At 42.3% G+C, this 16,123-nt stretch overlaps 1 protein-coding gene across 1 annotated transcript in view; it reads right to left on the bottom strand.

The window, feature by feature from the left end:
* The window catches only part of GPR179 (G protein-coupled receptor 179), a 37,892-nt gene extending 31,415 nt beyond the window's left edge, over positions 1-6,477 (bottom strand). The window contains exon 1 of the mRNA XM_073572478.1: positions 4,947-6,477. Within this exon, the coding sequence (XP_073428579.1) occupies positions 4,947-5,917 (971 nt within the window). The 5' untranslated portion in view covers positions 5,918-6,477. The remainder of the gene's footprint in view (positions 1-4,946) is intronic.
* Between the last annotated feature and the right edge of the window lie 9,646 nt (positions 6,478-16,123).

Consider the following 16,123-nt stretch of genomic DNA (forward strand, 5'->3'; position numbering starts at 1 on the left):
CATGTAGACATGGTCAAGACAATCTCCTGCAGTTCAAACCGAGCATCAGTATGGGGAAGAAAGGTGATTTGAGTGCCTTTGAACGTGGCATGATTGTTGGTGCCAGAAGGGCTGGTCTGAGTATTTCAGAAACTGCTGATCTACTGGGATTTTCACGCACAACCATCTCTAGGGTTTACAGAGAATGGTCCAAAAAAGAAAAAAAATCCAGTGAGCGGCAGTTCTGTGGCCGGAAATGCCTTGTTGATGCCAGAGGTCAGAGGAGAATGGGCATACTGGTTCGAGCTGATAGAAAGGCAACAGTGACTCAAATTGCCACCCGTTACAACCAAGGTAGGCAGAAGAGCATCTCTGAACGCACAGTGCGTCGAACTTTGAGGCAGATGGGCTACTGCAGCAGAAGACCACACTGGGTACCACTCCTCTCAGCTAAGAACAGGCATCTGATGGCTACTTTCAGCAGGATAATGCGCCATGTCATAAAGCTCGAATCATCTCAGATTGGTTTCTTGAACATGACAATGAGTTCACTGTACTCAAATGGCCTCCTCAGTCACCAGATCTCAATCCAATAGAGCATCTTTGGGATGTGGTGGAACGGGAGATTCGCATCAGGGATGTGCAGCCGACAAATCTGCGCCAACTGTGTGATGCCATCATGTCAATATGGTCCAAAATCTCTGAGGAATGCTTCCAGCACCTTGTTGAATCTCTGCCACGAAGAATTGAGGCAGTTCTGAAGGCAAAAGGGGTCCAACCCGTTACTAGCATGGTGTACCTAATAAAGTGGCCAGTGAGTGTACATATGTGACCTAATTATCCTATCAACATCAAGGGAAATGAGGGAAAATATAAACTCCTTCATAAAAAAACAGCCATGTCTATTCTATCATTAAAACCCAGCGGACCTGTCGCCTGTGTATTCATAATCCACCTGGATTCTCGTTTTAATAAGATTTTGTTTAAATGCCCTCCGTCAAAACGTGGGTACCGCGATGGGTACCCCGGCAGCATGTACATTCGCCAATCTCTTTTTGGGTGCCCTGGAAGAAAAATATGTCTACAATGCCAAACAATTTTTTCAACATATCAGACTGTATCTTAGGTATGTGGACGACGTGTTCATTGTCTGGGATGGCACTAGAGATTCTTTTGACAAGTTTGTCAGTCACCTAAATGAGGTGAACCAGATGAACATGCTGTTCACACATACTTTTGGAGGGACACGGCTGGAATTTCTTGATGTCTTGCTGGAAGTAAAGGATAATGAAATCTGCACGTCAGTTTACAGGAAACCTTTGGCTACCAATTCCATATTGCGTTATGATAGTTTCCATCCATCACATACCATTAATTCATTACCATATGGCCAATTTTTGAGAGTCCACCGTTTAAATAATACCTTGGAGGGCTTTGAAACACAATCTAGAGAGTTATATAATAGGTTCAGACAACGGGGATATCCTAAGGTTCTATTAGATACCACACTTGATGTTGATAGGATAATTAGGTCACATATGTATATATGTGGCTTTTCTGGCTGGTACCTTTTTTCTGGAGTCTCTTATTGCAGTTTGATGAACTTTCACATATTTGAGGCAAAGACATCTTTTTGAATTTGGTGGGTTTTCTTTCCCGTAACACTTGAATCGTTTAGTGACTTGTTTTTTGTTTGTTTAGTACACGTGCACATATACATTGTGCGTTTTCAGTGCAGCGGTTTCTGTCCGCTAGGATTGAGAGATTTGTCATTGATAGTCCATTTTTGTGTTTATCCATAATAAGACACAGCTATGCATGTACATAGTCGTTTATGAAAAAACAGATATTAAGTTGCACACAATTTGTATTTTTTATTTAAAAAAAAATTTTTTTGGGGAGAATTTTTTTTTTTTTTTTTTCTGTGAGTATATTAGTAGTTCATTATAATAATAGTGAGACAGTTTGGTCTCTGAATACATATGATTGTAGATGTTTTCCATAAGAAAAAAGAAAATAAAAAAATAGTAGTTTTCGACATATGAAAATAACAGTAGTCTTCGATATATGAATATGCATTGTAATTTATCTCTCGATGTAACCATTTTTTCTGCTTGTGCAGTAAGTTGTATTTATGCTTTTGTATGTTGTAATGCATCTCAGCATGTTTTTAATTCACCAATGTCATTTAGACAGCAGCTGTGGAGGGAGGAGGTACGGAGTGATGTGATTTGCATATGAACCCGGCACTTCCCCCCACTGTTTGACCCGTTGAAGCGCTCGAGCAGCGCAAAACGGCCATTGTCAGCCTTTCTTGCACTCCTTATGTCACTCCCCCGACTTGACATGTTTATGATATGTCAATAAATCAGTGAAACTTCCATCTCGATGAGTGCGACCTTTTCTCTTTGCATGGATTCCCAGGATTGACTGTTTCCAGGTCTGGCACCCGAGATTCCCAGCTGCTGGGCTTCTGTATGCCGCACATCATTTGAAGTTACACGGTAACAGCGGTGCCGTCCGCTTTTTAGCTTGAGTTTTGTGATGAATATAGTTTGGACTCTGGTGTTCTCCTGTTTACTAATTGTGGAAAGGTAGAGTGTGTAGGGACACCTCCTCCAATTGGTGACATCTAGTTTTCAATTTATTCTAACATTTCCAAAAGGAATAACAAAAGCTGCACAGGTCTTATATTTTATAGGGAATTTATCAGACTTATCAGGAGTACCGATCGTTATTCTTTGATATTTAAATTGTACCATAGATTGGTATCATCCTATTTATAAGGTGTAAAGCCAAAAATTCCCCTCTACTACTGAAATAATAGAATATGTAACTGGCTGTAATAAATTCATTTAATGGATATCAATTAAACATACATTAAAAATGTGTGAAAATGCTGAAAGGTAAATGACAATCAAGGAGAAGGTAAGAGAAGTGGATGATTGAACAATAATGTAGAATTGACAGATGATTGGAGAGACTTGAGATGTTCAAAAAATAAACAAATTCATAAGTATAAAAGTGAATGTGATAAATAAGAGTTAAAGTTGACTATATACATCCGTCAGTATGGACCAATGGCATGTGTATGAGGCCTGTGGGCAGACCATTGGGGTAAGAAAGATCAGCGTGTTGGATTTTAACATATCTAATCCTTTATTCCAGCAGGAGATAAGCCCCCAGAGAGGACTGACAGCAGCTTATTCCTCTCTTCCCTATCTCTCCCAACTTCCCCGAAAAACATGCACGCTAGGCCATGCTGAACATGCATGTTTATTGGGGATTCCGTACATATGTCCAGATGACCATGATCTTATCTGTATGGTCAGTTTAAGGAAATACTATATTCTCAGTGCAAATGTTTGATTTTCTCTTGTTGTAAATGCCATCTAAATGTGTGATTTTGAATTTCAGATTTAGATACTAAAACTTGGAAAGTTCTACAATTCTGGGCAGCACGTGGCTGAGTGTATAGCACTGCAGCCTTGCAGCGCTGGAGTCCTGGGTTCAAATCCCACCAATGACAACATCTGCAAGGAGTTTGTATGTTCTCCCTGTGGTTGTTCTTCAGTTTCCTCCCACATTCCAAAGACATACTGATAGGGAATTTAGATTGTGAGCCCCATTGGGGACAGTGATGATAATGTGTGCAAACTGTAAAGCGCTGCGGAATATTTTAACGCTATATAAAGATTATTTATTATTATTAATTCCACTCGATTTTCATGATCTCTGCTTGCCTCCATAGAATTGGAGCTATAAATCTCATCTTCAGCAGAAGTAAATCTGGCATAGTCACGTGATGTCATACAAGTGCTCAATTAGTTATAGAAGAGGGTATCAGAACTAAGTCTTCCGAAAACCCATGGACCTCAGTCTCCACCATCACATGGCCAGGCCCAATTTTATCCACTGGAATTTAATAATGAAGGAATCTCAAAAACACCAAAAAAATCAGTATAAAACGTATGCTGGAATATTTTATAACTTTTCAACAATTAATTGTATTTGGCTGAAACCAGAAGACTCTTAGGATGGTAAATTGAATTAGGCACTGTTGGGGCACAACCGTTTCATAATGTTTTCATGAATGGAGATGTCACAACTTGGAGAGACATTTGCAATGCCACATTCAGTATTAATAACTGGAGTGAAAAATTACATAAGTCATTTAAGTAATAAGAAGGTACAACATCAGCAAAAGCAAAAAAAATGAAAAATAAATTAAAATAAATAAATTATAAATAAGGGAAAGCTATACTGGATCACGCATTGTGTTTGGACATGTACCCCTTCCCTTGTCCTTCTCTATCCATCGGATGAACTTGATGGACATTTATCTTTTTTTCAACTGTATTAACTATGCAAGTATTTAAAAAAAATGTCTTTAGCATAGCTGTGAGGGTGGAATATTGGTCCTAAGCACTTAGATCCATCATTCCCTGGGTAAGGCATCTATAATATGGTATTTGTCTATGGATTTACTAATAAATAAGGGGGCAGTGAGATGGAGAGGCAGGGGGTGCACAGACAGTTAGGACCTGGAATACTAGCGCCATCTGCTCTCTGAGAGCTGGCGGATGGGAGATTTGCAGCTTAACAGCTGCTCAGTTTGAGGGCGGATGTGAGTGATACAGAAATCAGCCTGTGTGAGAGTCTAATCTGTGGGGGGAGGGAAAATAGAAGGACAGGTGAGAGACAGAATGGGCAAATAGCAAGCTAAGTAAAAAAATGTCATAATGATGTAAAGTGTGCATAATAACCAGCATATTATAGTATGACCCAGTTAGTATCATTCCCAAGAGAGTACAGATCATATAGTATCGTCAACAAAAACGCTATGGATACATTTTCAGTCAGACTCTCATCCCCTCCCATCCCGTTTCTCTCCCTCCTCCATGTTCCAAGCTCTTCAAAGATCCCATCTGTCCTCTGCCCACACAATAATATGGAGGTTCACTTACTTAAATTCTGGACTCAGATCAGGCTTCAGCCCATAAAATGCAGTGGACAATGAGACCATCCATCCTTGTACAAATCGACCTCCCTCGCACTCCAGAAAGGGTTTAGACCACTGAACATGGCTTGGGTCCAAAATGTAGCTGTCACCTCTGCTCCATTTGGGAGTTTCTAGACTCTGGAGGTCATTTAGTAGAATTGCTTTGGTAAGAGATGGGTTGGCTTGAAAGGTGGTCCAGTTACCAAGGTCTATTCTATGTCTCACACGATGAAGTGACAAAGACAGGTCCTGAAGCAAAATTTCATGACCCACCTTGGTGGCCTGAAGAAGCAGCTGAGGTTTAGAGGACATGGGATGTGCAGTGAAGGAGAGCATGGCCCTATGTATATGTGGTTCCCCACCAGCCAGACTTCGAACCAAAGCATGATACCATTCCATATCTTCTCTTATGCTGGATTCTCGCATATCACTAGCCTGGAATATCATGTTAAGGAAGTTGGTAGCATGCAACAGGTAGTCCAGTGGCCTTCTGACATGATGAAGAAGTATCTCAGGAGGAGACCCCTGCAGGTCCGTTAGCTCAAATCTCCTTGAGCAATTGGCTTCTGATAGTGAAAGAAGGTCACCTGAGTGTAAGAACTGTACAGCTGCTTTTTTGCCCTCTTCATCAGGCTGGTCTGGATTAGGCGTGGAGGGCTCAAATGGGGTTGTTTGGGTTGATGTTGTAGGAGAGGGTGAAAAAGGAAAGGAATATGAAACCGGAGTAGTGGGGATAGAGTCTGGAAAAATAGTAACAGGCACAGGAACTGATGGAGTTGGTAGAGGAGATAAAGATGTTGGTGATGGAGTGGGAGTTGGAGTTGGTGTCCACTCATCAATAGCATATTTCCAAGAAGGGCTCTGAAAATCCTCGTTGGCATGGAGAAAATGCTGGGCATGATGGCACCATAACAGCGCCCACCATAGCACCGCCATCTCTCCGTGAAGAAAAAAATCATGCCAGGGATCTCATCCCTGCCAATTGTCGGAGGAGTCTTGGCCAGTTCTCTTCTGAACACGGACACCCCATCGCACAGAAGGATCAAATGCCAGTCAGGCCATGAAATGCTGGTAGTCTGATGTCATCTATAGAGGAACCTCTAAGCAACAGATATCTGCTACGGTCTCACGTGCACTGTGGACGTATCAGGTCTTCTCTATAAGATTCCCATGCTTCCTTCCCACTCCTTCTTGTCTCACTCCTCCCTCTGTAGCTCTTTTCTGTTACATCTCATCACCACTTTCTCTCAGACTCCTTTCTCTCATTTATCTGTCTTCCCTGTTATATTATCTATTCCCTGTGATTCTCTCTCCTCTTCTCTCTCTTCCTCTGTCCCTCTCTCATGGAACCCCCTCCCTCTCTGACTTGCTCCGTTTATATGTACGTCACTTCGTTCCCCAATCTCTGCCTGGCACTGCCCCCCTACCCTGTGCCCGCTTCCCATGACAGGGCTACCTAATCCCTGTGCTTGCTAATAGATCGAGGTGTGACAAGGACTGCTGGGCAGCGATCAAAAGGCTCAAATGTGAGGGAGGAGTGTCTGCAGGATGCAGATGTTAGGGGAAAGCTGGCAGATTATGATGGCTACTGTGCCTCCTCTAGGCAAGATGCTGAATGTGTGATGTTTGCGTAGCACAGGGGGGCACCGGTATTTATTGACGAGATATATTTCAGGCAATGCTCCTTGGGACGGAAGTATACAAATTAGTTATCAGAATTGCTAATTAGTTCATGACATTATATTTAGGAGGCCGGTTGCAGACTTGCTGGTAAGCACTGATGTTTAGATCAGTAGTGTACTAGGAGATGCCACCTGCAGTTGCCCAGTGGTGAGTATGAGGTAAGAAGGTACCACTAACTTAAAGGTCAAATAGAGGCACGGCATCAAAGATGGCAAGACTAGACGACTGAGATGGTAGAAGGGAGAAGTGTAAGATGCAGAAAGTTATGTGGCAACAGTCTTGTGGGAAAAGGGGGGTTGCTCTGGATTTTTTTTCGCAATGCTAGGAGACGCTAGATGTGTCGTCACACCCTGGATAAAACTCCATGGCAACTGAGGCTGAGTTCTGCCCCCTCCATCAGACAGTCTGCTGTGAAAAAGGAGCTGGTACAGGAACATGGGGCTTCCTGATAGGCGAGAGATTGAGTAAGAGATGTAAAGGAGACAGATGAACAGAAGAGACGAGCAGATAACATGGAGCGACACATATTTATATGATACATACAAAGTGATGAGATAATGATATTACTGAACAGATTGATGGGGAGAAAGATTAATGGGCAGGCAGCTCCATGTAATTCTTTGATGGTAAACAGCTGTCACATGAGTGTGGTTTCAAGTGTCTATCATTTCTATTTCTTTTGCTGCATCTTGTGGTAGCAAAATCCCGATAACCATAAGGATAAATGACATAAGCAATATGGCGAGGGCAGAAAACTCACTTGGGGTGGCAAGGACAGGTGGCACCAGGTGTCATGGGTGACATCACTCAAGGGTAGCTCAGTGTTAGCACTGTTGCTTTGCAGTGCTGGGGTCCTGGGTTCAAATCCCACCTAGGATGACATTTATATCTTCCCCCAGTGTTTGTGTGGGTTACCTCTGGGTACTCTATTTTCCTCCCAAAGACATACTGATAAGGAATCTAGATTGTGAGCCCCAATGGGGGCAGTGATCATAATGTCTGTAAAGCATTGCAGAAAATGATGTTTTTTTATAACAGAGGTCTCAAACTGCATTCCTCAAGGGCCGCAAGCAGGTCATGTTTTCAGGATTTCTTTGTATTGCACAGATGATGAATCCAGCACCTTGTGCAATGCTAAGGAAATCTCAAAAACATGCATGGTTTGCGGCCCTCCAGGAATGCAGGTTGAGACCTCTGTTTTATAAGCAATGCATAATAATAATAATTGTGATACAGCCATAGTTACAGCAATCTAATAGGCATTATGCTGTATAATGTTACTGCCCTAGCCTTTATGCAATGTTTCCATGATGAGTTTGTGATGTTACAGATTTTATGCAGAATTTCCGCACCAATTAGCTAAACTGGTTACTTCTGGGGTTTTTTCATTGCATTTTTAGTGTGGTAAAATAATTAAAAAGTACCCACCTATTGTTGTAATGGTAGCCTAGTCCCCTGCTGGTCTCTCTATTCTGGCCTCCAGTGATGACGTGTTGTCACATGTGGCCACTGCAGCCTGTGATTGGCTGCACTGGACATGTGCCTGATGTCCATGATTTACAGACTGTCAGGAGACCATACTAACATTACAAAATGAGTGTTTTTATTTTAAATTGCTTTTTATTTTACAATTGTATATGGAGTTTGCTTGTTATCAAAATTTGCAGCCATTTGGTTTGTCGCATATATGGTCTGCTCCTTTGAACTCAATGGGAAAATATGATTTACAGGTCAATCTTATGCATGGAAACTGTCTTTAGATGAGATTTGTTCAAGTCTCATTCTCTTTTCTGTTACTGTATGTCACTTCTGATATTCTGCCTAACTAAAAATTGTCTGCAATTCCGGTGAATGTATCGTAAGGTCAACTTTGGATACCATAGGGCTTAATAGACATCTGTGGGTTCTGATTTACAACTTTATACAAACAGAGACTATTTGAAAAGACAAGGCGTGTTTGTGTCTCTCTGATTATTGCTTAGAAATCCCTCCTCTGACATTCAGAAGTTGTGCAGAGCTGGAGTTATAGTCTGCATGTGTGCTTATGGGGATTGAGTCATGTATTTGATAATCTATTATAAATTCTTGCAAAATAATTTACAAAGTTACAATTATTTAGTTTATGTGATAATTGTTTCTATTGCTGATGTCCATCTTCAGACACAGGAACCGGTCCTCTGTTGAAAACTCTACTGTTAGGCCCCCAGCTGCAGTGTATTTCACACTAAGAATATGTGCACATTGGGTGGACACTCTGTTGACATTTCCTACATATTAAGGCTGGTTTCACATTAGCGCATTTTCAGCGCGCGCACGGCCGGGGGTAGCTCCGCCCCCGATCCGGCTCTCTGCCCGGCGTGCCCGCCCCTTCCTTGTAGCGCCGCCTCCTAGCGGACAGCGGCGCCTGCGATCGGCGCACCCTATCTTTAGCATAGGGTGCGCCGATCGTGCGCAGGCCGTGCGCTAGTTGCGCTTTGACCTGTGCTGCGCACTTTTGACGGTGCGCCGTGCGCGCCAAAATCCGAAAAGTTTGATTTTGGCGCGCACGGCGCACCGTCAAAAGTGTGCAGCACAGGTCAAAGCGCAACTAGCGCACGGCCTGCGCACGATCTGCGCACCCTATGCTAAAGATAGGGTGCGCCGATCGCAGGCGCCGCTGTCCGCTAGTAGGCGGCGCTACAAGCAAGGGGCGGGCACGCCGGGCAGAGAGCCGGCTCGGGGGCGGAGCTACCCCCGGCCGTGCGCGCGCTGAAAATGCGCTAATGTGAAACCGGCCTAATACTGCATATTTACACAACAAATTTCACCCTTTTCAGTGTTTAGGGTGAAATCTGGGGTAAATCTGCAACAAAATCAACACAATTTGGTACCAATTTTCCAGTTGAAAATCTATTAATTATTAGGCTATGCACACACACTGCGGATTGGTCTGCGGATTTTTATCTGCAGAACCGCAGGTTTGGCCTGCGGTTTGCCACCTGGACAATGGAATAGGTGGCAAACCGCAGCAGAATCCGCAGAAAGAATTGACATGTCAATTGTTTCTGCAGATTCAAAACCGCAGCATGTGCACAGCAGAATGTAAATCCCATAGGATAACATGTTACTGTACACTGGCTGCAGAACTGCTGCAGTTCTGCTGTGGCCGGAACCGCAGCAAAAACCACAGCGTGTGAACATAGCCTTAAGATTCATTAACGATTATAAATTTGCAGCATGTCAATGTATCCCGTATATGTGAGTACATATTTGCACTGTTACAGTTGTTTATTAACATACGCTACATGTTTAATGGTTTCGAACTTTCGAGCAAAGGAGGAACTAGCTTTCATTTTTTCCTAAAGTCTACCTGACAAACAATCGATTTGATTGAAATTGGCTACTTTGATTTACTTTACGCTAATGTGTGTGGCCACGTTTACAGTGAGAAGAAATAAATTGCATTCTCTAAGTAGACTGCAAAACAGGGCTTACTTTACTCAAAATAGTCACAAAACTTTGTTGGTTCTAGCAAAAAAGGTGTAGTATGTAAGAAAACACAGAACAGTCCATATAACAGTACATCAATTGCCAGAGTAGTTCTTCCGGCGGTTCCAGTCTGATAAAATTATAGACCTTTTATAGGTCACTAACAATTATTTAGCCATGGTGGAGGCTTCATGTCTGACTTTTGCATAAGTTGGCAGCCAGTCGCTAGTCTGGGGTTGAGTTATCACTACACAATGCAAGCGAAGTGCAATGTAGCTACTGTTGCAGATTTCAGCAGAATCATTCAGCACTTGTGGGCAAATTAGATGGTTTACTTGTGACATACTGCAACCATTATCTGCATCTTCAACAACATCTAGGATTTCGAAGTAGCCACTGGTGGACACAGGTAGAAAAGGGACACTGTGCAAGAACAGTATATGGGCCCTTTGCAGTCCAATTGCTCATCATAATGCACAATTCCATCTGTTTTAGAAATAGAAATGGCCCCCTTACCTCTCGGGCCCCTTTTTGGCTGCACAGGTTGCACCAATACCCCTGAGAACACTGACGCAAATAAACCAAAGAGGTACACACTATAGTGTTAACGCTAACAATTAAAATGGCGCCATCTGTTGTATGCTCAACACAGTCCCCCAAGCATAAGTCTGCAGCTGTTGTATACTCCAACAGCTATACAGTCATATGTACATATACAGACAATTAGGCACAATGTCAATATTAATTTGTCTCCAGGGGCATACAGTCTCCAATGTTATCATTTATGGGAGAAAGTATAAGAAGAATAGTGTAATTATAAGGTGATGGAGCTTGGCACATGACACTAAGGACAAGAATGAAACGATAGAAACAGTCTACCTCGGTTCTCCACTGGCATGCAGCATATATAGTGGACAGGGTGACACCTAGCGATAATAGTCTCTCTCCCCCTCCCACAAGCTCTATAATATAATGGCGTCTCAGACTGTGTCGCTTCCAATTAGTGTTGTATGAATGAAGAGAGCAAAAGGACAGATGGCTGTAGTGAGCCAGGGGAGTTGTGGATGTGTCACAGATGTGTGGAGAAAGTGTCAAGCACACTATCCTTTGCCTGTACTCCAGTTCATCTCATAATATAATATATAATGAGCAGATTATGTACATTGGTTGATGTTATCACAACCTTACAAGGATATTTTACGATGATGAATTGTAGTACAAAATTGTGGGGTTTTCAAAAGTAATTCAGATGAGCGTATAATAGTTGTGTATGCTGTCCCTATGCAAAATTGTTAGCATTAAAACAGCACACTGATCAATGCAAGTTAATGTGGTCGCTCACATGAATGTAGCATGCACCACTTTGATCTGTATTTTGGATTCAGACTCACCCAATAGAAGTCAATGGGTTGTAAGGCAGCGGTAGCAGCGTATGCAGTGAAGAGGCAGTGACCCACAAAATTCAAACACAAAAGTCTTTTTAACCCCTTCACCCCCAATGGTGGTTTGCACGTTCATGACCGGGCCAATTTTTACAATTCTGACCACTGTACCTTTATGAGGTCATAACTCTGGAACGCTTCCATTGATCCCGGTGATTCTGACATTGTTTTCTCGTGACATATTGTACTTCATGTTAGTGGTAAAATTTCATTCAAATAACTTGCATTTATTTGTGAAAAAAATGGAAATTTGGCAAAAATTTTGAAAATTTCGCAATTTTCCAACTTTTAATTTTTATGCCCTTAAATCACAGAGATACGGCACACAAAAACTTGATAAGTAACATTTCCCACATGTTTACTTTACATCAGCACAATTTTGGAACCAAAATTTTTTTTTGTTAGGAAGTTATAAGGGTTAAAAGTTGACCAGCGATTTCTCATTTTTACAACACCATTTTATTTTTAGGACCACATCACATTTGAAGCCACTTTGAGGGGTCTATATGATAGAAAATACCCAAAAGTGACACCATTCTAAAAACTGAACCCCTTAAGGTGCTCAAAACCACATTCAAGAAGTTTATTAACCCATTAGGTGCGTCACAGGAATTTTTTTGAATATTTAAAAAGAAATGAACATCTAACTTTTTTTCACAAAAAAAATACTTCAGGTTCAATTTTTTTTATTTTACCAAGGGTAACAGGAGAAATTGGACTGCAAAAGTTATTGTGCAATTTGTCCTGAGTACGCTGATACCTGATTTGTGGGGGGGAACGACTGTTTCGGCGCATGGCAGAGCTCAGAATGGAAGGAGCGCCGTTTGACTTTTTCAATGCAAAATTGGCTGGAATTCAGATCGGACGCCATGTCACATTTGGAGAGTCCCTGATGTACCTAAACAGTGGAAACCCCCTACAAGTGACCCCATTTTGGAAACTAGACCCCCCAAGGAACTTATCTAGATATGTGGTGAGAACTTTGAACCCACAAGGGCTTTACAGAAGTTTATAACGTACAGCCGTACAATTAAAAAATCATATTTTTTCCACAAAAATGATCTTTTCACCCCAATTTTTATTTTCCCAAGGGTAACAGGACCCTAAAAGTTATTGTGCAATTTGTCCTGAGTACGCTGATACCCCACATGTGGGGGTAAACCACTATTTGGGCGCATGGCAGAGCTCGGAAGGGAAGCAGTGCCATTTGACGTTTTTGGCTGGAATTGAGATCGGACACCATGTCGCGTTTGGAAAACCCCTGATGTACCAAAACAGTGGAAATCCCCCACAAATGACACCATTTTGGAAACTAGACCCCCTAAGGAACTTATCTAGATGTGTGGTGAGAACTTTGAACCCCCATGGGCTTCACAGAAGTTTATAACATAAAGCCATACAATTAAAAAATCATATTTTTTCCACAAAAATGATCTTTTCACCCTCAATTCTTATTTTTCCAAGGGTAACAGGACCCTAAAAGTTATTGTGCAATTTGTCCTGAGTACGCTGATACCCCACATGTGGGGGTAAACCACTATTTGGGCGCATGGCAGAGCTCGGAAGGGAAGCAGTGCCATTTGACGTTTTTGGCTGGAATTGAGATCGGACACCATGTCGCGTTTGGAAAACCCCTGATGTACCAAAACAGTGGAAATCCCCCACAAATGACACCATTTTGGAAACTAGACCCCCTAAGGAACTTATCTAGATGTGTGGTGAGAACTTTGAACCCCCATGGGCTTCACAGAAGTTTATAACATAAAGCCATACAATTAAAAAATCATATTTTTTCCACAAAAATGATCTTTTCACCCTCAATTCTTATTTTTCCAAGGGTAACAGGACCCTAAAAGTTATTGTGCAATTTGTCCTGAGTACGCTGATACCCCACATGTAGGGGTAAACCACTATTTGGGCGCATGGCACAGCTCGGAAGGGAAGCAGCGCCATTTGACGTTTTTGGCTGGAATTGAGATCGGACACCATGTCGCGTTTGGAAAACCCCTGATGTACCAAAACAGTGGAAATCCCCCACAAATGACACCATTTTGGAAACTAGACCCCCTAAGGAACTTATCTAGATGTGTGGTGAGCACTTTGACCCCCCCAGTGCTTCACAGAAGTTTATAATGCCCGGGCGTGAAAATAAAAAATTCGTATTTTTTCCACAAACATGATCTTTTAGTCACCATTTTTTTATTTTCCCAAGGGTACCAGGAGAAATTGGACCCCAAAAGTTGTTGTCCAATTTGTCCTGAGTATGCTGATACCCCATATGTGGGAGAAAACTACTGTATGGGCACACGTCGGGGCTCGGAAGGGAAGTAGTGACGTTTTGGAATGCAGACTTTGATGGAATGGTCTGCGGGTGTCATGTTGCCTTTGGAGAGCCCCTAATGTACCTAAACAGTGGAAACCCCCCACAAATGACCCCATTTTGAAAACTAGACCCACTAAGGAACTTATCTAGATGTGAGGTGAGCACTTTGAACCCCCAAGGGCTTCACTGAAGTTTATAATGCCAGGGCATGAAAATAAAAAAATCGTATTTTTTCCAGAAACATGATCAATTAGTCCCCAATTTTTTCATTTTCCCAAGGGTAACAGGAGAAATTGGACCCCCAAAAGTTGTTGTCCAATTTGGCCTGAGTACGCTGACACCCCATATGTGGGAGAAAACTACTGTATGGACACACGTCGGGGCTCGGAAGGGAAGCAGTGACGTTTTGGAATGCAGACTTTGATGGAATGGTCTGCGGGTGTCATGTGCGTTTGGAGAGCCCCTGATGTACCTAAACTATTGAAACTCCCCACAAGTGACCCCATTTTGGACACTAGACCCCCCACGGAACTTATCTAGATGTGTGGTGAGCACTTTGAACCCCCAAGTGTTTCACAGAAGTTTATAACACTCGGACGTGAAAATAAAAAAATCATTTTTTCCACAAAAATGATATTTTTGCCCCCAATTTTTTATTTTCCTAAGGGTAACAGGAGAAATTGGACCCCAAAAATTGTTTTGCAATTTGTCCTGAGTAGGCTGATACCCTACATGTGGGGGTAAAACACTGTTTGGGCACATGGCAGAGCTTGGAAGGGAAGGAGCACCATTTGACTTTTTCAACTCAGAATTGGCTGGAATTGAGATCAGACGCCATGTTGCATTTGGAGAGCCCCTGATGTGCCCAAACAGTGGAAACCCCCAATTATAACTCCAACCCTAACCCCAACACACCCCTAACCCTAATCTGAGCCCTAACCCTAGCCCTAACCCTAGCCTTAGCCTTAACCCTAGCCCTAACCCTAGCCCTAACCCTAACCCTAGCCCTAGCCCTAAGGCTGTGTGCACACGCTGCGGATTTTGCTGCGGTTCCGCAGCGGTTTTGGCTGCTGCGGACCCGCAGCAGTTTCTGCTGCGGTGTACAGTACCATGATTCCCTATGGGAATCAAAAACCGCAGTGCAGACGGTGCGGAATTTTCCGCGCGGATTATCTGCGGTTTTCAATCCGCAGAAAGAATTGACATGTCAATTCTTTCTGCGGATTCTCCTGCGGTTTGCCATCTCCTCTATTGAGGAGATGAAAAACCGCAGGACAAAACCGCAGAGCAATCCGCAGGTAAAACCGCAGGTCTTTTGACCTGCGGTTTCACCTGCGGATTTTACAAAATCCGCACCTAATCCGCAGCGTGTGCACACAGGCTTACCCTAACGGGAAAATGGAGATAAATACTTTTTTTTTAGTTTTATTATTTTTTCCTAACTAAGGGGGTGATAACGGGGGGTTTGACTTACTATTTATGGCGGTTTTTATGTTTGGCGGCTGTCACACGCTAAAAGACGCTTTTTATTGTAAAATAGTTTTTGCATCACCACATATTGAGAGCTATAATTTTTCCATATTTTGACCCACTGAGTCATGTGAGGTCTTCTTTTTTGCGGGACGAGTTGACGTTTTTATTGGTACCATTTTCGGGCACGTGACATTTTTTGATCGCTTTTTATTCCTATTTTTGGGACGCAGAATGAACAAAAACCAGCGTTTCATGAATTTCTTTTGGGGGGGTGCGTTTACACCGTTCCGCGTGCGGTAAAATTGATAAAGCGGTTTTATTCTTCGGGTCAGTACGGTTACAGCGATACCTTATTTAGGTCTTTTTTTATGTTTTTGTCGGTTTTATGCAATGAAAACTATTTTATATAAAAAATAATTATTTTTGCATCGCTTTATTCTGCGAGCTATAACTTTTTTATTTTTTCGCTGATGATGCTGTGTGGTGGCTCGTTTTTTGCGGGACAGGATGACGTTTTCAGCGGTACCATGGATATTTATATGCGTCTTTTTGATCGCGCGTTATTACACTTTTTGTTTGGCGGTATGATAATAAATCATTGTTTTTTATTTTTATTTTTTAAGGGGTTCGCTAAAAGGGTTAACTAATGGGACAGTTTTATAGGGCGGGTCATTACGGACGCGGCGATACCTAATATGTGTACTTTTATTGTTTTTTTTTATTATTATTTCCAAAAAATAGATTTATTGAGGG

This window comes from Dendrobates tinctorius, unplaced genomic scaffold (genome assembly GCF_039654945.1).
Source record: "Dendrobates tinctorius isolate UK_male_01 unplaced genomic scaffold, ASM3965494v1 ptg000032l, whole genome shotgun sequence".
Lineage (NCBI taxonomy): Eukaryota > Metazoa > Chordata > Amphibia > Anura > Dendrobatidae > Dendrobates > Dendrobates tinctorius.